At 43.0% G+C, this 21,872-nt stretch overlaps 3 protein-coding genes across 3 annotated transcripts; 2 read left to right on the top strand and 1 right to left on the bottom strand.

Moving 5' to 3' along the window:
• The first annotated feature begins 1,921 nt into the window (after positions 1-1,921).
• Positions 1,922-11,919, top strand: LOC133972760 (long-chain fatty acid transport protein 2-like). The gene is made up of 10 exons (XM_062410366.1): positions 1,922-2,484; positions 3,199-3,408; positions 3,494-3,652; positions 4,889-5,013; positions 6,828-7,022; positions 7,350-7,440; positions 8,044-8,242; positions 8,890-8,987; positions 9,128-9,258; positions 9,568-11,919. Exons 1-10 carry the CDS (start codon positions 2,004-2,006, stop codon positions 9,742-9,744), a joined length of 1,866 nt encoding a protein of 621 aa, XP_062266350.1. The 5' UTR covers positions 1,922-2,003; the 3' UTR covers positions 9,745-11,919.
• Positions 11,920-12,181: 262 nt separating this feature from the next.
• On the top strand, positions 12,182-17,546 carry LOC133972849 (long-chain fatty acid transport protein 2-like). Its single transcript, XM_062410481.1, has 10 exons — positions 12,182-12,937; positions 13,836-14,045; positions 14,149-14,307; positions 14,567-14,691; positions 14,782-14,976; positions 15,181-15,271; positions 15,379-15,577; positions 16,627-16,724; positions 16,960-17,090; positions 17,178-17,546. The coding sequence occupies exons 1-10, from the start codon at positions 12,466-12,468 to the stop codon at positions 17,349-17,351; spliced, it is 1,854 nt and encodes a 617-aa protein (XP_062266465.1). The 5' UTR covers positions 12,182-12,465; the 3' UTR covers positions 17,352-17,546.
• Positions 17,506-21,817, bottom strand: hdc (histidine decarboxylase). The gene is made up of 12 exons (XM_062392934.1): positions 21,790-21,817; positions 21,533-21,705; positions 21,342-21,455; positions 20,724-20,846; positions 20,497-20,634; positions 20,270-20,413; positions 19,584-19,650; positions 19,333-19,495; positions 19,106-19,196; positions 18,916-19,014; positions 18,636-18,737; positions 17,506-18,425 (listed from the first exon to the last, which is right to left on the bottom strand). Exons 1-12 carry the CDS (start codon positions 21,815-21,817, stop codon positions 17,658-17,660), a joined length of 2,010 nt encoding a protein of 669 aa, XP_062248918.1. The 3' UTR covers positions 17,506-17,657.
• Positions 21,818-21,872: the final 55 nt, after the last annotated feature.

Genomic DNA, 21,872 nt, shown 5'->3' with positions numbered 1-21,872 from the left:
AGTCAATTATAAGAATTGTCCTGTTTGTAAACAGTGTGTGTTCCCAAGAACATTCACTCAAGCTCAGTTGAACTTTGACGAACTACCCTTAAGTTACGCCACGGTGGACCACGGTGAAGATTTAGCAATAAAGACATAAAGTAGTAATAGAAAATTGAAAAACATTATTGTGGAGGAAACCAGTGATTCCCCATCTTGTTTGGCTCTTGACCCCTTCACAACAAAGTGATGTCTCGCTGGGACCCGTCATCATGTTTCAGCAGATCGACCAAAGGGACATTCCCCCCTCTGAACTTCTCACATGGCTTCATTTTGTTTGGGGCCCAAACAGGTCGTATTATGCAACCATTCATAAAAACGTATTCTTGATATTCTTCCAAACTAAACCAAACTAAACTGCCACGATAACCCACATTTTATTAATGGATCCTCATAACCCTGCAGGAGCTGGGGACAAATGGTTCAGATTTGAGAACATGGGAATACAAGTGTTTTCCACAGAGAGGGAAGGCTTATATTAAAGGTCTATAAATAGGTGAATAAGACTCTTGTTACATTGATTCTGTCATTCTAACTTTTTGGAGAGATGACTCTTCTGTAGACGAATAAAAAGGGTTGCAGAGCAATAACCCAGTTTTTTGGCCTCATGCACAAAACTGGCCATGTATATTGAATGGTTCACCTCATTTACCCCTGAGATTTATCTTGCACCTGGACTGAATCACGTACGTAAGCTGTGCGTGCCTAGCAATGATAAGAGAACCTCAAAATGCTATTTATGTCAGCTTTATTGGTGAAACTCTTTTGGTTATCTGGTCGTCGACGAACAGCGGCTCCGCCTACTGCACCAACTGACCCCGGACCAGCTGCAGAGTTACACCATCATTCATCTTAACTGCCTTTTGCAGCTGACTCGGACACTGTAGATCTCAGTGTGGCTGAAATGGTTCTCAGGTTTTCTTACATCTTCCAACTACGTTTCGCTGTAAAAACCCGTTTTTGATCACTGAGCAATTACAGATTTGATTCAAACCCAAATCACAGGTCCACCTTTATTCAACTCGACAATCGTCAGATCTTTATCCCTCTCTGGCAGAGGTCAGCCGGTTCAGGGGAGCTGGATTATGGGATGGCTTCTAAGAGGTGGCACAGAACTGTTCTTCTATCAAATGTTGCAACAGCTGTCATTCATGAAAAATCATTCATGTGCTGCTCTTAAGCTGTTCTTCTCCATGTATGGTAGTTGTTTTTAACTATTGATTATATACTATTGACCCAACACTTGGGTTTGCACATGTTGTTATTTGTTGACTGATCTGGGTGTAGTCATAGTCCACACTCACCAATGCTGGATTTACACTTTAAACTTTCACTTTTTAAACGGTGCAATATCTATTTCTGCCGGTGCAAATCATGGCTAATGTACAATACGTTCACACTGTTTATATTCTGTTTACAATGTATATATTACATCTGCTACATTTATATTTTTCAGATTTCCTTGCATATATAAGTATTGCTTTGACTGTTCTCATTGATGCTGTAATACAGATCAGTTCCCTGTTGTGGGACTGTCTTACTTTATCTTGTCATTTTCTGCATGTACTTGTACTGTCTAATAAAGTGAACATATTTAGAAGGAGGCCTCCCCTTGCATTATATGTTATTATATTGTTATTTGAACATTTTCAATGATTTTTTTTTTTTATCTCTGCAAAATAAATCATAACTAAAAAACAAAATCTTCTTCCAGAACAAAACAAAACCTTCTTCAGTGTCTTCATCAGTACAGAGGTACTGTAGGCTACTGTCTCCTCAGCTGCTCAGCTCCAAAACAAACTCCTCCACCCGAACCTCCACTTTTTCCTGTGACTTCTGTTACTCCGGAGGAAAATGCTCCGCCCCACTCAACGAAATCCTTATGTGCAACATTCCCCATTTTGCAGCAGCGTGGGCTTCACTTTATTTGGACGGGATCTGCAGCTTTTAAAGGGGGAACCGGGATGGATTTGTACGTCGCTTCTGTTTTATTTGCAAGTGTCCTCATCGGGCCGCTCGCCATCAGGACTTTCTGCCCGTATCTGTGGAAGGATGTGCAGTATTTCGGGGTTTTGCTGCGGATCTTGGTGAAGTTCGCCTCCAGGCGCAGGAGGAGACCTCTCTTCTCTGTCTTGGACCGTTTCTTGGAGCAGAGCGCGGCGCGCGGGGACAAACCCTTCATTGTGTTCGGGGAGGACACTTTGTCTTACTCGGTCACGGACGCACGGAGCAACAAAGTGGCCAACGCTCTGCGGGCCCACCCCGGGTTCAAGGCCGGAGACACCGTGGCTCTGTTCATGGGGAACGAACCCGCCTTCCTGATCACCTGGCTGGCGTTGGCTAAGCTCGGATCCCCCGTGGCTCTGCTCAACCACAACATCCGCACCAAGTCCCTGCTGCACTGCTTCAGCTGCTGCGGGGCCAAGGTGCTGATATCTGCCCCGGGTATGAAGATCAGTGCTGAGCTATTTACTTTAGAGATTCAAACTTTACATGAGGTCCCCAGGGAGCTGTTACTACACTCACACCGAGGTTTACACTGATTTACACTGCAAAACTAAAACTCTAGGTGTCTCAGTCAGTTTGACCCCAGTCCTGCCTAAACAACTGTTTAACAGGGAAGAGGAGTCAGGCCACTTTGAGAATAAGTTCAAAAGTAGACAATAAAGTTCAAGAGTCAACAACGAGGTATCAATTTATCGAGAATGAAGTCGTAGAGTTAAGAAATATGGTAAAAATGTCAATAATAAAGTTGAACTGTTGAGAATAAACTTGAAGAGTCGAAAATAAAGTGAAAATTCAAAAACATATCCTTATTAAATATATTTTATATCTCGACATTCCAACTTTACTCTGGACATTCCAACTTTATTTTCAGCATATTGACTTAATTCACGACTTATTACGTTATTCTAAAAATAACGCCTGATCCTACTTAAACTAATAAGTCATACTAATAATTTCTCACGACTGACCCTAATAGTCTTCAGTAGTTTTAGATGCAGTCACACAAGTTTCTTACTTACTTACTGTCCCTGCCCACACTAGTAACATAACAACTTGCAAGGTTTTGATTTGCTTCCCTGTGACTTCCTCTTTTTCATATTTCACTGCCAACATTGTGTTCTGCTGTGTGTCCCCCCCCCCCTCCCCCTCCAGAGCTGAAGGAGGCGGTGGAGGATGTGCTGCCCACGTTGATGGAGCAGGGCGTCACCGTCCTCCTGATGACCAGACACTGTGACACGCCTGGAATCGAGAGCTTCTCTGACAAAGTGGAAGAGGCGTCGGACGACCCGCTCCCTCGATCCCTCCGATCTCACATCACCTTCAAGAGTCCTGCAGTCTATATCTACACCTCTGGAACCACAGGTACCTGAGTGGTTGTGTGTTCGCTTTTCACTTTCACACGACAAATCTCCTTCAGTTTTCATTAGGTGATCTTTGTGGATTCCAGGTCTCCCGAAGGCGGCTGTGGTCAATCAGAACCGTCTCCTGATAGCTCTGGCGATTCTGTCTTCAAACGGCGTAACGTCCAGGGATGTCATCTACGTCAACCTGCCTCTGTACCACACAGCTGGCTTTCTAATCGGCTTCATTGGCTCCATTGAGACAGGTGAGACGACTGAGTTGTAGCTTAAGCTGTTATCTCCAACCGGAATTCCTCCATCCATCCATCCATCCATCAATCCATCCCCATCATTCGGTTGTGAACTTAAAGGGATAATTCACCAAAAAATGAAAATTCCCTCATCATCTACTCACAACTATGCCGATAGGGGGTGTGTGAAGTGTTTGAGTCCACAAAACACAGTTGGGTTCTCAAGGGTCAACAGTGTTGCAGCCAAATCAAACACAATTGAAGTCAATCGCTCCTTCAGAGATAATAAAACAACAGCAAAAACATAACATGCCTCCCCACTGCTTGTGTGGTGTCATCCAAGTGTCTGCAAAACCCCGCCCTTCATATTCGACTCTTAACAAGGTCATTCACACCATGTATTAAGCCTCAAAGTCCAGAAGTGGCTAAGCTAGCGGAGGTAGCCACAAGATGAGGCACCAGAGGGTCAGTGAAGGCACCTCGTTTGAAGATATCAGAGGACATTTAGGGTTTAAAATAATTTCTTACAAACAAACAGATTTTCTTATCATGTGTAAAACGTAAGTATTCCCATATTTGATGTACAATTAATAATCTGACTGGATTTGAATCAGCTATTAAACATTTTTAGTGATGATGAGAAAATTAAACTATTAAATAACCCCCTGTTACAAGTGCTTCTAGAGGTTCTCACACATAAACTGCAAAACATATAAAAACAAAGTCTTCTTCACTCGTCATGTTGTGACGTCCCTGCTCCTCTTCTCCCTCTGGTTTCCTCTCCCTGGGAAACTGAGAGAAAGAGTCTTTTGTCAGTTTGAAGCAGGACTCTGAACAGAGCCTCGTCAAACAAGCCCAGATTACCTCCACTTTCTGAATGCTTCAAATTAGGTCGAAGTTCACCCTGCTTTAATGGGTCTGTGTAAGCAGCCTGACCCGCACACACACACACATGTTGAGATATCCAACACAGCACCAACACAATCACAGTGCTGTTGTGTAGCACATGTAAGTGAATTACTTTTGGTTTAAAATACTAATGCAGCGCCCGTTCTCTCTGTAACAGGCAGTTTGCTTTTCTCGTGGTGACCTGCAGTAACTGAGCTTACATATTAATCCCCTAACAAACAATGCCGTCTACGACTCGCTCACTTAAAAGCCATCAAATTCAAACAGAATTTTTCACAATCACCTTCCTTTGTTCTTTAGCCCCTAATCACACCGTCTGTTTGTTATTGTCTTATTTTGAAGGATCAACCATCGTCCTGAAGAGGAAGTTCTCTACCTCTCAGTTTTGGGACGACTGCAGGAAACACGGTGTGACCGTCGTCCAGTACATCGGAGAGGTGATGCGTTACCTCTGCAGCACAGCAAAGGTAACATTATTCCAACTGGCCTCAGTGCTGCAAAGCCTAAATCTGAGCAGTTGTACAATATAACAGAGCAGGGAAAGTAGGAATAACATTCGTTTATCAGATTTTGCTCCCATTGTGCTACAGCAAAGCTTCAGCAGCTGCATGTTTGTCATGTGACGGCTACAAGTCTCAACTGAAACCCAAACCAGGGTCAGTGGTTTATGGTTCGCAGGAGGTTAATGTGACTCCCCCCCATTACAGGGCCAGGGATTTGCAGTTGTTAGTTGTGAAGGAGCTGTTGAACCTGGTGCCTCATATTTAATGATGTTGACATTCTTATTTACTGACCTTTATCTATTCATTTAATACCAGGGTTGTTAATCACCTCTGCCAAGGAGGTTATTTTTTTTCCCTTCTGTTTCTCTGTTGGTTGATTTGTTTGTTTGTTAGCACGATTAATCAAAAACTACAGAGTGGTTTTGCATGAAACTTGGTGGAAGGATGTGTTTGTTTGTTTTTGGGGTGTGGATCCCTTAATTCAATCTTTATTTTAACTTTGTAAATGACGTAGGGACCTTATTTACAATAAAGCAGTGAACAGAAAGTAAACAAAACATTCCAAGAAAACACAAATAAACAGTCAAACTTGCCAAATAGTTCAATCAAGAGCAAAAGTCCTTTGGAAAAGTTCATAAAATGTATTTTAAAGGTAGAAGACAGTAAAGGAAATCTATTAAAACAAATGAATGAACCAAAACAAGAACAGCTTGATGTAGAATAAGGTGAGATTCAGAGAGAGGTCCAGATCTTGGTGCAAATCCAGGAATTCAATTTTCACTTTCACAAATCAGGCCTATTTAAAGGGACTGATTAAATTAAAGAGGACTACTGGGCCTTGGCCAAGGTACGGACTGTGCTCTAGTGAGTGCCCTTTCAGTTACAAGAAATATTGAAGCTCAAACATGGTCACACAGGATCTCTGGCAGGGGGCTGGAGTCACTGTTCCTCCTCTTTTGCCGTCCAAACTTCTGTAAAACCTCTCGGCCGGGGCGGCGGCACCGGGAACCGGCTGCAGCGAGCTCCCCTCGACACAGATCATCTTTGCAGTTATCTCCTGTACATTCCCACATTGCTGCACAGCTGGCTCACCAAAATAGAAAAAAATCTCAACTATCATGTTCCAGCCTTCTGCGTCAGTCTCTGCAGGGGTTTGCACACGGAGGAAACAGGGCTGCGGACACGTGGGAACATCAGCCGTCAAACTTAAAAATATTCCAGGTTACGAGACAGACTCCGAACTCGTGACGGCTCTTGAAAACGCGCCAGCCAGATTTGGGAGTACCGTAGACATGCTGTCGACATGTATGGCCATTCAGAGTTTCCAGTTGCATCACATGAAGTGGGTCTCAATTTACTGCGTGACCCTACACCGGCCGGAGGAGGTGGCCCGTCTGTATCTGGTCACCTCTAGGAATAGATGCTGGCCTTTACTTAGGAAGACCATATTGAGTAACTTGGCAACTAAACGTCCCTGGAACTAGTATTTTACTTTATGGCCACATTCATTACATCAGAATGTACGTGTTACAGCATTTGTATGGTTTTTCGAGGGATGAGTGTTTTTAAGAAAGTACCATCGTTTGAATGAGCTAATCATTACATATACAGTAGACAGGGGTTAATCGTCCTAATATTCCATTTATCAAATTAGGTTACTGATGTCTCTTATACAAACCTTGTGTGTTTACGTTAGTGTGATTTAAAGCAAGCACTGTATTTCTCAAGGTACAATGTTTGATACATGAATATTTTTCTTTTTTTATATGAAAATGCAGAAAGACAACGACAAGGACCATAAAGTCCGACTGGCCATCGGTAATGGAATCAGGGCTGACATATGGAGAGAGTTTCTCAGCCGCTTTGGCAACATCGAGGTCCAGGAGTTTTACGCCTCCACTGAGGGAAATGTGGGATTTGTCAACTATGCGGGGAAAATTGGAGCCATCGGACGTGTCAACTACTTCCATCGGGTAAGACTGAGATCATCCAGATACAAGAAGAAAAGCATGTACTTTCTGTGTGAATAGATTTACCACCTTTTTTATGAAGCTGTGTGTCCAAGTGATGTCAACTCAGCTTCCAGCTTTTTTCCCCTGAGCTTCCAACGGCATCTAATGGTGGAGCAGGGAACAGCTTCATCCATGAGATGTGATGGAATGCTCTGAAGAAGCCTTGAGTCCAGACTACTTTACAGCTTGTACCAGGAAATACATTCTGCATTGTGCTTGTTCATATCAACAATATTATAACAATATGCAGAGATTCTCTTATCACTGATGTTGTACTTCCTCCTGTAGAAGCTGTTTCCCTTCACCATTATCAAATACGACACAGAGCGAGATGAAATCGTCCGAGATGCTAATGGCCTCTGTGTGGAGTCGCCCAGAGGTGAGGAAACAACAGTTAATAAGAAGCATAAGACTATAAATAAAGATGGACGACATGTATCCAGTTATATCCCGGTTACAAGCGCTGCCATCTTGTGCATTTAGATCTGTGCAGTAGCGATCGGGCAATGGAGCCAAATCAGCGAAGTACCGCCTACATAAGCGCTCGACCAATCCCGAGGCAGTCTAGGCTGTCAATCATGATGTTTAGCCCCACTTTAATTGCATCAAATAACTAATTAAGACCAAACTTACCTCGAAAAAATAACTACTGAACATACGAGTATGATAAGAACGAACTACAATGATAGAACCGTCTTTGAGAAACACTTATGTGACGTATATCTCGACTGTTCAGACTAGTCCAATCCACTAACATGGAAAAGGATTATCACCTATACTGCTGCCAGCCACCAGGGTGCGATCAAGGTGCTTTGGTTTCACTTCTCGGGAGCTGTCATGTCGTCCATCTTTATATGCTTGTTGTTTGTCACCATGACAATTATATTGGGCATTGCATCATGTGGGCGGGGTCTATTTACCAACCAATCCATGGAGTCCATTGATAGCTACTGTCAGTAATGTCTGTGACTTTTTCTTCAAGGTGAGACAGGACTGCTGGTGTCGAAGATCACAGACATCGCTCCTTTCGTCGGCTACGCTCAGAACAAAGACCAAACGGAGCGGAAGAAGCTTCGGGATGTTCTGAAGAAGGGAGATCTGTACTTCAACAGTGGAGACCTCATGAGAATCGATGAGGAGAACTTCATTTACTTCCAGGATCGTGTGGGCGACACGTTCAGGTACAGAGCGTCTGTGGAGTTCGTTTTATACAGAATAATCACATATAATTTTACACAGAGACTCTTTGGCTATGAGTGGTCCTGGCTCTTATTTTACCACATAGTGTGTTCAATATATTAATAATAGTTGTTTTTTTTGTCACAGTTTTTCCTTTTTATTTCCTTCATATTTGATGAATAACCTCTTGCTGTTAAAGACACAGTCCATTATTGTTGTATAGACAAAACATCTGCACTTTTCTTTTAATATTTTCTAAAAAGCTCTATATTTTTGGTTTATTTGATTTATTATTGGGATTGGACATTTTTTAATCACTAATATATATTGTCTCTTTTGTTACACAACACTGAATAATTTTCCTAGAGCTTTCAATAGGAGGAGTTTTATTATTCTAAAAAGTGCAGATCTCAGACATTCTTATTAACACGGATCTAAATCTGCAGCAGTAAACACTTTATACACAAGAGTCCTTTGTAAAAAAAACTTGTAGTTATGGGCAAACTTGTACTTGTTGCACAGTCATGCTTTTCTCTTGTACATAAACAGCTTTTGTTTCCCGACTTGCCCTGAGCTGCAAAATGTACTTTACCCTCACGTTCCAAAACCCCCAAACCGATACAGAGTTGTGACCTTCGTGCACCCACAGGTGGAAAGGTGAGAATGTCGCCACGACCGAGGTGTCAGACATCTTGACCATCAGTGACTGTCTCACAGAAGCCAACGTTTATGGAGTCCAAGTGCCAGGTGACGGTCATCTCCTCTCTACCCTTCACCACACGGGGCTTTTAAAACGAATATCCTGACTTCTCATTGGCAGATCATTAAATGTGGTGATAAATCGGTTTATTATAACAAGTGCTTTGTCTTTTTGTTTGGCCATGTAGGGCATGAGGGGCGGGTAGGTATGGCAGCTGCTACTTTGATGGAAGGCACAGAGTTTGATGGAAGTAAAATATACAACCACGTGGTCAGCTACCTGCCCTCATACGCCCGACCTCGCTTCATAAGGATTCAGGTAATTTAACTGGGGCAGGCCAGGGGCATCAGATTGAAATCCACTAGAGAAGTGCTCATTCTAAACATGCCTGTATTTATTTTCATACTTTGTCATAACTTCAACATAAAAGCATTGCAATTCAGCTAGATTTTTTTCAATTAGATAAATTTGCTAAAGAGGAAGGGATTCTTTGAATTTTTGTTGTTATGACAGAGATCAGCTGCTATGACACCCATGAATGTATTAGTTGTTATTGCTGTTGCCGCTGCTGTAGTTAAACAAAGGATATAGAAGTTACTGAGGAATTTGTACTTTTCTCTCATCTAGAACGCCGTGGAGGTCACAAGCACCTTCAAGCAGCTGAAGGTGCAGTTAGTGGAGGAGAGTTTCGATCCAGGACGTATCCGGGACCCTCTTTATATCCTCGATGATAAAGAGAAGAGCTACGTTCCGCTGACAGAGCAGATCTACAGCTCCATCACATCAGGAGACATCAAACTATGAGCAGATGTGGTCACTAACCGACTTTTCCGACTAAAAAACTCAATGCCACTCATTGAGTTTTTTATAATGAACTTACAACTCAGGGAACAAACCTCAAACTATGTGTATATGTGAAAAATATCAAGATATAAAGACCATGTTTAAAAACAGTACACGAGAACCAGGCGTTGAGGGTGGATTTGTTAGGGGTCAGTCTCCAGGAGGAGGAGGGAGTTTGATATAATAATAATAAAAATAATAACATTATTTGTATAGCACTTATCTAAACAAGGTTACAAAGGGCTTCACAAAAACGTCCATGGCAAAATTAAAATGAATTTGTAATAAATGATATTCTGTCACAACTAAATGGGCCTAGCTGTTTTAAAAAGGTGCTTCCCTTGGTCCAGTTAAAGACCATTAGACCTTCTCTCACAGAAGAGTACTTGCTTTTGAGGAAAGATGTGAGTGACATGTGATTCCCGGGTGGAGAACCGTTTTCGTATTTTTAGAACATCTCTCAGGGGCCAAAGATTACTGAACAATAATCACCTACAATAATAACCTGCTTACACACACTAACATCTGGTGTTTGCCTGTAATGGGAATTAATACAATCAGAATTCACTCCCGGATCGATTGACTCTGCAGTAAAAGTGGATTTTTATCAGCTCTTTTCTTTATTGTGGCTCCGTTAATTTCAGCAGATTTTTGTTTTGTAATCAGAAAACCAAAATGAGGAAGTGAGCTGTTTCCAACTGTTTCAACTCTGAACAGCGTTAGATTCATCCTCGGTTATTTTGTTTTTGCAAATCATCCCTATTTCTTTTATGCTGAATAGGATTAACGGCTGTCATGATCCTGTTTATTGTTTCTGAGTTATTTCTATGTCTGTTATGAATTTGCCAGAGGCCAGATGTAGTGGACTTAGGTTACAAAGACCAAACATTTATGGGGAGAGCGTGGTTTAGGGGATAGAGCGGGTGTTCTGCAACAAGAGTGTTGCTGGTTCGAATCCCACTCTTTCCCATCTGAAAGCCTAAGCATGCCTAAGTTTCTTTGGCAAGATACTGAACCCCTAAATGGCCCCTCATAAATGTTGAGTGTACTAAAAATGTAAGTCGCTTTGGACAAAAGCGTCAGCTAAATTACATTTAATGTAATGTAATATTCCTGTGCCACTATTTGTACATAGGAATTACTCTCATGAACATTAGAGTGTTTCCGGTTGTAAAAAAGTTTTCTTGTGTTTAGTATTCTCATTTTATTCATCATATAAACAATACAGAGACACAATTTCAGGTTTGACAATTGTATAAAAAAAAACACTAGATGGAGACACATGCCATCCGAAACTCTGTCCCTAGGGGAGCTGGAATAAACAGCTACAAACGTTACACTGGCAAACATGTGGAACAAATTAATGTGGACACTCTAACATTTAGTTTAACATCAAACTGATTGAATGATCTTGACAGATTAGTCTCCACTCCACACATTTTTTTTATGTGACAGCTGGGACCTGCTTCCATTCCTCCTCAAGATCCCAGTTGCTGAACCCACAGCTGCTTGATGAGATCAGGACTGAGTCAGACACGGTTTTCACAGAAGACTGAAAGTATTTCTTAGTTGGAAGCATATTGTCTAAAAGAAATATCTCTTTGGTGACAGACTAAGATTGGAAACTGAGATGCTCAAACTTTAAGAAAGAGAACCAGACCAAAAGTACACAGAGGAAGTTTGCATGTGCTAACATGGATGGCAGAGCCTTCAATGATTAAAACGTCTGGTTGTTCAGAGTTCATTCAGGGGAACAAAGTCCTCATAAACTGCCGCAGTTACAGCAGGTGAGGTGCTGTGAGGATCAGTCCGTTCTAATAAGTTACAAACAAATGTCACTTTTTCATTCAGTAAATAATTATGAAGAAATCCCAAGAAATTATGACGCACAGCATAACAAGACAAAAACTGGCTCAGCAGTCTGCTCCAGTCTACTCCCCTATTATTCATTGTTGTTAGTGAGTCCTCCTCAAAACCTGTCACTTTTATATTGTTTGTGTGCAGAGCTTTTTATAAACAGTCCTTGGTGCAGAGTGAAGTTAGAAAACGTTGTGTTCATCCTACCGGGTTTATCTGCAATAAAGAGTTCTATAGTCAACGTTTTTAATAAAATAAAACTATATTTTATTTTTTAAAGGTTGTGTGTGTGGCTTAAGTTTGCATCGCTTAACTAACTGGTGATATATATAATTTTTTATGCATTACAATTTGGCTATACCAGAGGTCTATTTAGCAATTGACGCAAATCTGCTGACCCAATCTTTTCAAAATAAAAGCTTTGCAATTCAGCTCCATATAAAGCTTAAAACCCCCAAAACAAGCGTTGTGCTTTTACCCTGAAGACAAATTGATGAGAACAAGATGCGATTCTAGGAATATTACGCAATGGCAGAGGGGAGCACACACTGCACCCGGGACTGTCTGCGTGTGTGTGTCAGTCCAATACAGTGAATACATTTCAACTTTTTTCTAATTCCTGTGAAACTGCTTAGAAACTTTGAGTCCAAGTGATTTGGGTTCCTCTTACGACACACCCTTCTCTTGTTACTCCCCTGCAGAAGAAATCAGCCCAAAGTTCAATAGTTGTAAACCGTAAAACCAGATCCAGCTGATCTTTGCGCAAGCTTTCCAGGACTCTTTGTGGAAGAGGGGGGAACGACGCGTTCCTGCAGAAAACTAAAAATGCTTTTATACGCCATTTTTACGTTTTTGGCAATTTGGCCCTTTTTGCTTTTCGCGAGGAACCGATACATTTGGGCAGATCTGTGTTTCGCGGTCACCTCGCTCCAGATCGCGTTACGCATGAGTCGGATCAAGAAGCAGAAACCTTTCCACAGCGTTTTGGACCGTTTTCTGGACAAAGTGGCGACGCAGCCGCAGAAGAGCTTCATCGTTTTCGAGGGGAGCTCGTACACGTACCGTGAGGCCGACAGGGAGAGCAACAGGCTGGCCAGGGCTCTGCAGGAGCACGCCGGCCTGAAGGAGGGGGACACGGTGGCTCTGTTCGCGGGCAACGAGCCGCACTTCATCTGGACCTGGTTGGCTGTGACCAAACTGGGCTGCACGGCCTCTCTGCTCAACTGCAACATCAGGTCCAAGTCCCTGCTGCACTGCTTCTCCTGCTGCGGGGCCAAGGTCCTGGTGGCTGCTGCTGGTGAGACGCACCGACCCCCGTGAGCTGAGGACATCTGTGCCACTCTCTCTTCTCTTGTTTGTCTGCTGCTTGCACTGAGAGGAAAACGTGTCATGCAAGCTTATGATGGCATTTAAAAGGGATAGTTCTCCCCCAGAAAAGGAAAATGCACTGGTTATCTACTCACTGGTATGCTGATTGGGGGATGGGTGAAGTATTTGAGTCCCTAAACCACTTTTGGAGTTTCAGGGTAGAAAGCTTTTCAGCCAAGTACATGCAGCACAGTTGAAGTAAATGGTGACACCTTTTCAAAATGTTAAATGCATCCATACTGCTCCTGTGGTGTCGTCCACAATTCTCCAATGCTCGAAACAAGGTCATTTACACCATGTGTTAACCCTAAATGTCATCTGTTTGAAGAAGTGGTCACCAGAGACTTCAATTGTATTGGATTAGGATTTAGATGAAACATTTGAAATAGAGATCCAATGTGCTTGAAGACAGTGCTGTTGTTGTTGCGCCCATAAAGAGACAAACAATGTGCTCCGTCAAATCTGTGAACCAGTGGAGCCAGTTTAATCATATGTTTCGTCATCCATGATTTGAGCTGAGTGTTTTATCTGAGTCATGCCTGACACTTCAGTGAAATCAGTTGAGTACTTTTTGCGTTATCCTGCCACCAAACAACAAAGACGAGAACATAACGTCCTCTGTGGAGGTTACTCTACAGTATTGTAGCAAAATGTTAATTGATGAGCTGAATCGATAAATCCAATATATCTGCAATAAGCTGATCTCAGTGGATGTGTTCTTCATCGATCCAGGTGAAGTTTATGAAGAGCAACTGAGAAGCAGCTGAACTCCTTGTTACTCTCACTCAGTCGATTTCCTCTCACTCCCTTTGCATTCTGTGTCTCAGACCTACGAGGGGCCGTGGAGGAGGTGCTGCCCACCCTAAACCAGCAGGGGGTCCGTGTGTTCATCTTAAGTGAGGAGTGCGATGTGGAGGGCATCGAAAGCCTCTTGGATAAAATCCAGCAGGCCTCAGACCAGCCTCTGTCCCCTCAGCTGAGGGCCAACGTTACCCTCAAGAGTCCTGCGCTGTATATCTACACCTCAGGAACCACAGGTGATCTGAGGGATTTATCTCACCTTGAAACCTTATCTGTGTTAAAAGCTTAGGCCTTGAATGATCCAATCACGACAATAAAACTACAGTGCTTGTCTTTTAGGGCTTCCCAAGGCTGCTGTGATCAACCACGATAGACTATGGATGACAGCTTTCATTCACACTATTTCTGGCGTTCGCCCGGACGATATCATCTACATATACCTGCCCCTCTACCACAGCGCGGGCTTTCTGATGGGACTGTGTGGAGCCATAGACCAAGGTAATCCAGTTTTTCCCATAAAACACTTAACAGAGTGCTGCGCAGAATATTCATAGAGCTACACAACATGGTTTATAGGCCACGTCCTGTTGATGGCGTTGAGGTTGTTTTAGGTTAAACTAACAAGTACATGACCTGAAGTACGCTCTGACTTTTACCCTCTTTGTATTTCAAAGGTCACAGGTTTGCAGCCCTCACTGAGCCCTCAGCCAGTGTTTAATAGGTCATATACTGAAGTCTGTGTCTCCTTGTTTTCCAGGGATCACTGTTGTTTTGAGACGTAAATTCTCCGCCTCCCAGTTCTGGAACGACTGTAGAAAGTACAACGTGACCGTCATTCAGTACATAGGAGAGATTATGCGCTACCTGTGCAACACACCGAAGGTAAATATCACACAATAAGTTGTGTTGCTAATAGTATACAACTGAAGCATACAGCCAGACTCCCTGTTCTCCTTCACTCCTCTCCTCTAGAAAGACGTTGACAGGGATCATAAAGTCCGATTGGCCATGGGGAACGGGATAAGGGCAGACACCTGGGAAGAGTTCCTGCAGAGATTTGGGAACATTAGTATCATAGAATGCTACGGAGCGACCGAGGGAAACGCTGGGTTTGTCAACTACATTGGAAAAATTGGAGCTATTGGCAAGGAGAATTTTCTACACAAGGTAAAAAAATAATATTATTTTATTAACACAGTAAGGTGAATGAGTAAATTCAATTTGTCAATGCCCTACGTTAAAGAAAGAGAAGAAAGATGTTTGGATCTGCTCTCTGATCCCGATCCAAATGTTAATGGGATCTACGCTGACCAATATTAAAGGGAGAGGGGTGATAGAGGTAAACATATTCATTTTGAAACTGTTTTTCAGATGGGATATAAATATAAACTCATAAGGTACGATACAGAGAAGGAGGAGCCTGTCCGAGACGCCAGAGGATTCTGTATTGACGTCCCCAAAGGTGAGCCAATCCTCTCCAAGCACATATGGACCTTTTTCTGACCCTTTACCCTTTTCGACCTTTTTCACCTATACGTATTCTGAGCTTGATGTTTTCTTCCCCCGCAGGAGAGACCGGTTTATTCGTGGTGAAGATTGGAGAAAAAACGCCTTTCATCGGCTACGCCAAGAACACGCAGCAGACAGAGAAGAAGAAGCTGAGGGACGTCTTTGTGAAGGGCGACCTCTACTTTAACAGCGGCGACCTGCTGAAGATCGACAACGAGGGATTTGTCTTCTTTCAAGATCGTATTGGAGACACTTTCAGGTCTGTGGATTAAATGAACTGAACTGAAGGGCACCCAGAGGAGCACACACCTCTGCCAAGGCCCAGCAGTCCACTTAAATTCAGACGGCACCATATTTCACTTACTCATATAAACTACCAAACCATCCATCCTTTATCTTTACCGCTCATCCTTTAACGTACAGTCAATTTAGAGTCTCAGATGAACCTAAATGCAATCTGTATGATTTTAAACTTAAATTAAATCAAGCTGAATCAAAATACGCACAATCATAAGTGTCAGTTGTATCTAAGTACCTGTACCTGATTATCTTCATCAAGATTAAGGATTTATGATCCAGGAAAAATAGCAGGGAAAAAAGGTTTAATAAAAATCCTGGATTGCGCCACCCTGATCCAGATCCTCACAAAAATGCAATGGCTTGTTTCCTGACCGATACCACATCCTTCCACCAAGTTCTGTGATAATCCGTCCTGCTTGGGCTCTTTAACTTTGGAATTATAGTTCTCACGTGTCTGTTTGGACTGACTTCCTTTTTTGTTTTATGTCCTACTTATTCATTTGGCCTGGTTTGTGTTCATGTCCTTGTGTTTCCACTTCTCGTTTGCCTGGATGTTCTATTATTTTCTGTTTGCTTTCTTTACTTTAGTTAGATTTCCCCTCTGTCTGTTTGTCTCTTGCCTGCCTCCAGCCATGTTCTTTTTTGTTTACTGAACTGAATAGGCTCTGTCTGATTGACTGAATTTCGGTGGGTCTCTCAGTGTCTGTTGCACAAAGATGCAAAACACATAGCCCACATTATACAAAAGGCAAAGCAGTGTAAATCCAGGAACTGATTACCCTTCTTACACTGCTGTACTAGTTTTCAATATTTGATTCCCTTGTCTACTCTTCAGTTGTTAAAATTATGATTCTTCATTATAAATCTTTATTTCACTGTTTTTTACAAATGAAAAAAAGTATATTTCCTGCTTGTATCTAATTAATCTCTGTTCCAGTTCCAAAGCAAAACACCAATTATTCTAAGAAGTAAAACATACGATATATAATGTGCTGTCATCTCGTACAGGTGGAAAGGAGAAAATGTGGCGACCACAGAGGTGGCAGATCATCTGCTCATGGTGGACTGCATTGAGGAGGCTAATGTCTATGGTGTGAAGGTGCCAGGTAATAACTACATCATTAGATTTATAAAGGACATAATCATTATACCTGATAGTGTGAAAACAGGGATCTCAAAAATACAAATGTGTAAAAGCATCAGGATAATGATCCTTTTAATCTTTTACATGTCTATTAATCAACTACTGCAATCTTTTTTTGAATTGACTTTGCCACATTACGAAATACAGAGGTATTTATACTCTCATCCTCTTTTTTTCCTTTGACCTTGACTGATAAGGACATGAGGGAAGAATTGGAATGGCTGCACTAAAGCTGAAGGAAAACATGGACTTTGACAGCAAAGCCACATATCAACACGTCAAAAACTTCCTCCCAAGCTACGCAAGGCCGCGCTTCATTCGCATACAGGTGAGCTGCTGCTGGATTTAGTCTTAAGGTTATAATAAAACAAATAACTGTGTAACATCATTTGACCTTTTATTTTTGCTCCGGCAGAATGCACTGGTAGTGACTGGGACATTTAAGCAAATGAAGGTGAAGCTTGGGGAGGAGGGCTTCAACCCCGCCCTCATCAGCGATCCTTTGTTCTTCCTAGAGGACAGTGAAGGCTACGTACCCATGACTCAGGAGATGTACAGTTCCATCGCAGAGGGAAGAAACCGGCTCTGATGACCTCCAGCTTTGTTATTTGACTATTGACTGTCAACATCAAATGGCACGTTTGATCGTTTTACTTTTTGTAGGAGGCCAAATAATGCTAAATAACCTGTTTGTGAGCAATACTGTGACATATGAAAATTGAGTTCTTGAAACATTTCTAGAGACATGTTTGTGTAAATTTTAATAAAGATTTTGAAAACACAAGGGACAATGTAAGGTAGTGATCGTGCATTTACCGAGAAGCAACTGCACCGAAACAGCGCTGAGTTGCTAGGTTATAAACACAGGATCTGAGCTGCTGTAAACTGAGGACCCTTACAGGAGCTCGGGGGCTGAGGCGGTTTCCAGTGGATTCGGAGAGGGAGCTGTGATGGCTACGGGAGAAATACAGTTCATTCTCCTGCAGCTCGAGGAGAAGTGTTTTTGAGCGACTTGTGAAACCTTCAAGGGGCAGCACAGCTGGTGCCGACCGCACTGCACCCACGGGTTGCAGAAACTGGGCACGCTGTAGAACTTTGTCAGCTTCTTCAGGACTTGTTTACCCACAAGATTTGAAGGCATCTCTGGGATCTTGTACATGGCACCGGATCCTGTTGTGGCTGGCGTGAGGGGGCCCCCAACATCTTTAAGACCGGGCCGAGTGTCGAAGTCACAGCCAGACACTGTGCAGGTGTACGGCAGAGGCTCGCTGCTGCAGCTGAGAGAACGCATGGTTCTCCTGGGTCGGTTCCAAGCCTTGTCAATCCACAGCTCCACTTGAGCTTTGTCCAGCCTGGACGCGGCGTCCTCCTTCTCATCAGACCTGGTGGCCGTGTCTGGGTCCTGGTTCGCTTCGGCCGCAATCACCTCGTCTTCCCCTGTCTTTGGTTGGTCTGTGTTATTCAGACCCTGCTTCTCCGCCAGAAGGGTGGAGGCCATTTTGGAGATGACACCCCAGTCCTTCAGGATGTCCTCTGCGGTAGTGAACTGTGAGGTCACTGTGAAGCGGATGATGCGTTTGGTGTGAATGTCTGCGGGGATGAGGTACATGCTGCCTGACCGGGTCAGTCTCCTCAGCAGCTCCTGGGTCAGGGCATTTCCTCCCTTGAAAAAGAAATTCACAATATATTGCAGGGCCAAACAAACCAAAGCTATTTCAGTGGAATCAAGGTTAAACCTATTCAAGTAATTCACCTTTGAACAAGGTGTGACTGGACCATTTGTAATGATAAGCCAGTGAAAGATATGTTGCTCAACAAAGAGAAAACGTTTTCATAGCTCACTACATTGATATTTCAAAATGGTTTTAAATACTTTCAGACAGAAGACGACCAGACCAAGGTGCCTCTCAGCCGGAACCTCGAAATGTGGGTCACTCCTGATGTGAGACTCTAAGAGCTTTGCCATCTCAATCCCCTGAAACAACACAGAGAAAACACACATGTAAATTCTGAAACTTCTGAAACACAGGATTTATGAACTTAGGGTATTAACATAATTTCTCTACAGTAAACAAACTTTGTAATAATTCCCTTGTTTGAAGATGTTGGACTTCTGCCATAAAACACTGTGAATAGAACTGAGCACCACTCACATGTCTGATATGAGCCTGCAGGTTTTTCAGGCCGAAGGAGCGCATGACAAACCAGAGTTTGAGGGAACGGAAACGTCGACTGAGGGGAATTTGCCAATGCTGAACAACAGAGAACAACAGAGAATGTGAAGCGGTATGAAATCGAAACATTTATAAATAGCTTCATGTTTAATTTGGTGAAGACTTGCACCATGAAGTCAGTGGCTGCCAGGGAGTTTTCATGTCTGAGATAAACTGGATCAACACTGAAGGTCTGCTGCAGCTTGAATTTATCTTTCACCCTGAGAAAACAAAGTTCAACCATATTATTAACCAACAGAGATTTATCCATTACTGATTTCACATCTACGCTCATAGATAATGTTTATTTGTTACCGGCCATTTTCAAGACACAGATTTGGACCTGTTCCTACTCACCAAAAAGCCGTGCAGTCGAAATGGACCATCATCCACTTGGAGGGGTTAAAGACAAACGAGTGAGCAAACTCGATTCCCTCCAGCGACCAGCGCAGCTCGGGACAGAAGTACGCTGAGCCGGCATACGCAGCATCAACGTGGAGCCACAGAGCCTCTTCTGCACCTGGATAAAGGGTTTAATAATGCTGTGTTACTCACAGAACATGTCAATGGAAGATAAACAATGTTTTACTTTAAATTTGAAGACGTACACACTGGTCCCAGTTCAGACAGCTTGTCGAAGGCGCACACTCCTGTACTTCCCAAAGTTGCACACAGCTGAACAGGACAGAAAAATGGTTTTAATAAGTATTTGAAAACATACACTAATGATGCCTTTTTTTAGTTGTTTTCGTGGTTTTGCTTTTTCCTTGCAGTGGTTGATCAACAAAAAGGGCTCGTACGTTAATGTTAAAAGTCATTGCATATATTCCCCTTTTAGATTTTTAATAAAGTTTACATTTATTGTTAGGATAAATCCATCAGGATAAGACAAATGTGCAAAAATTACAGAAACAAACTCGTAAATATTCAAACCAGGACGGGCCACACCCAGTCACATCCACAAGTTCCCCACTGATGTCAAGTTATATACAGTAAACACTAGCAAAAGGTATACACCTACCCATGTAAAGCTTCACACATTTACGTTAACACGCCCATACACCTACACATAAGTTATAAATAAGTTCCTAACACACAAAATAGAAGTATTCGGTTATCAGTTTGAAGCAGTAGCAGGTTGTTACAAGATGAATAAAAAGAAGTAATAGATCTGAGAGAGCTGGACAGTTTATTCTAATCGGAAAATATGACTTTAAATTTAAAGGCATATTCTCAGATATTCCGGCCCGCCGGCCTCATGATACCCATCCATCCTTCAGCGTCACTTACGCACCATGAAAGGGACCAGTCCCATCCTCCTGTCTTCCTGTATGGCTTGTTTCAGGACGTCTCCTCTCAGAGACAACTGCTCATCCGTGGGCAGGAACCTGATCTTCACCAGAGTGATCAGACCGGCCTTCTCCACGGAGGAATGGGCCTGAAAAAGCAGTCAAATCAATCAATCAGTTCCACTTCATCGGACTGACAGGAAGTTATTGTAAAAGAGGCGGTGGCACTGACCTGATCTGAAGCGTAAGCCACCAGTCGGGCGTTCAGGACCGAGTCGTCCACGTCCTGGTCAAGCTCAGACTGCAGTTGCAACAGTTTGTCCTTCCTGGCAGCCAGCAGAGCGACGAGGGTGCTCTCACTTACTGTGCTCTACGCAGAGGAGGAAGATAATGAGCTCCCAGTAACCACAGACACTACAGTATGAAGGTTTCTAAAAAAGAGATGAAGGTGTCAGGAACCTGCAGTATGCCTCCACCTCTGCTGTCAGGATGGTGATGCAGGAAGAAGGAGGGGAGCCCCAGTGCTTTACACAACCAGTCCATCACATGCATTTCCAACTCTGTGCACGCTGGGCTGGAGGCCTGTGCAAAACCAGCACACACACACACACACTCATCATTTATACAAATCAATTCACTTTTTATTTGTTTAGTGAATCGTCTGTGTCAAGGCACATTGCATAGTGAGGATAAGCCCTTTCAAAATTACAGATAATTTCAACCCAACAGTTTCAACAACGAGGGAAACACACAAAAAAACTATTTTTATAGGAAGAAGCTTCGAGCAGGGCCAGACTCAACGTGAAACCAGGGAGAGAGGAAAGGTGGATGGAAAAGAGGGCAGGAGAAGATACAGATAGAGATATATGTTCTTACTTATGGCAGTATATAATAATTATTATTTAAGAACAAGAACAAGAATAGTTTGATTATAGTGTTAGATGATCTGGATCCTGCAGGTCTGGAGTCAAAGAGACAGAGAAACAGAGAGAAAGGGGGAGAGAGAGAGAGAGAGAGAGAGAGAGAGAGAGAGAGAGAGATGTGCGTGATTTGTGTGATTTGGGAAAGTCTCCTCACCCAGGTGAATCCCACACAGTTGATGGCGTCGGCCAGCATGTCCCCGAGCATCGAGGGCCACGAGGTCAGACTTGGGTAGTAGGCGTGCATTTGAGGGCTCTGCCAGTGAACCACCTGCAGGGGAATAAAAAGATAAGTAAATAGATTGCTTGCTTGCTATAGATTAAAAATGGCTGATGATAGAAACTTACCCCCGGCATGATGACTTTCTCGATGTCGTTGAAGATGCTCTCCCAGTCCTCGGGCTCTGAAGGCGCCGCGTCAGGGAGGAGCTCCCTCATGTAGCCGGGCTTCACATCTGGAATCACCCTCCTCTCCCGGATGGAGCCCAGGTACTGTGTGATGTAGTCCACCAGCTCCTTACCTGGTCACAAACAGACACTAGAGCAGCTCAGATGACAAATGAGAAACTGAGTCAATGAAGTCAAACAGAAATCTGGAAGGTTACCTCTGCGATTGTATTCCTCAGCCTGCATTTTGTTTGTAAGGATGAGAGCTTGTGGCCGCAGAGATGCTTCGTGTGTTCAGAGG

This window comes from Platichthys flesus, chromosome 1 (genome assembly GCF_949316205.1).
Source record: "Platichthys flesus chromosome 1, fPlaFle2.1, whole genome shotgun sequence".
In the NCBI taxonomy this organism is placed as follows: Eukaryota; Metazoa; Chordata; class Actinopteri; order Pleuronectiformes; family Pleuronectidae; genus Platichthys; species Platichthys flesus.
Note: the sequence above shows the minus strand (reverse complement) of the source record. Positions and strands in the feature narration are given on the sequence as shown.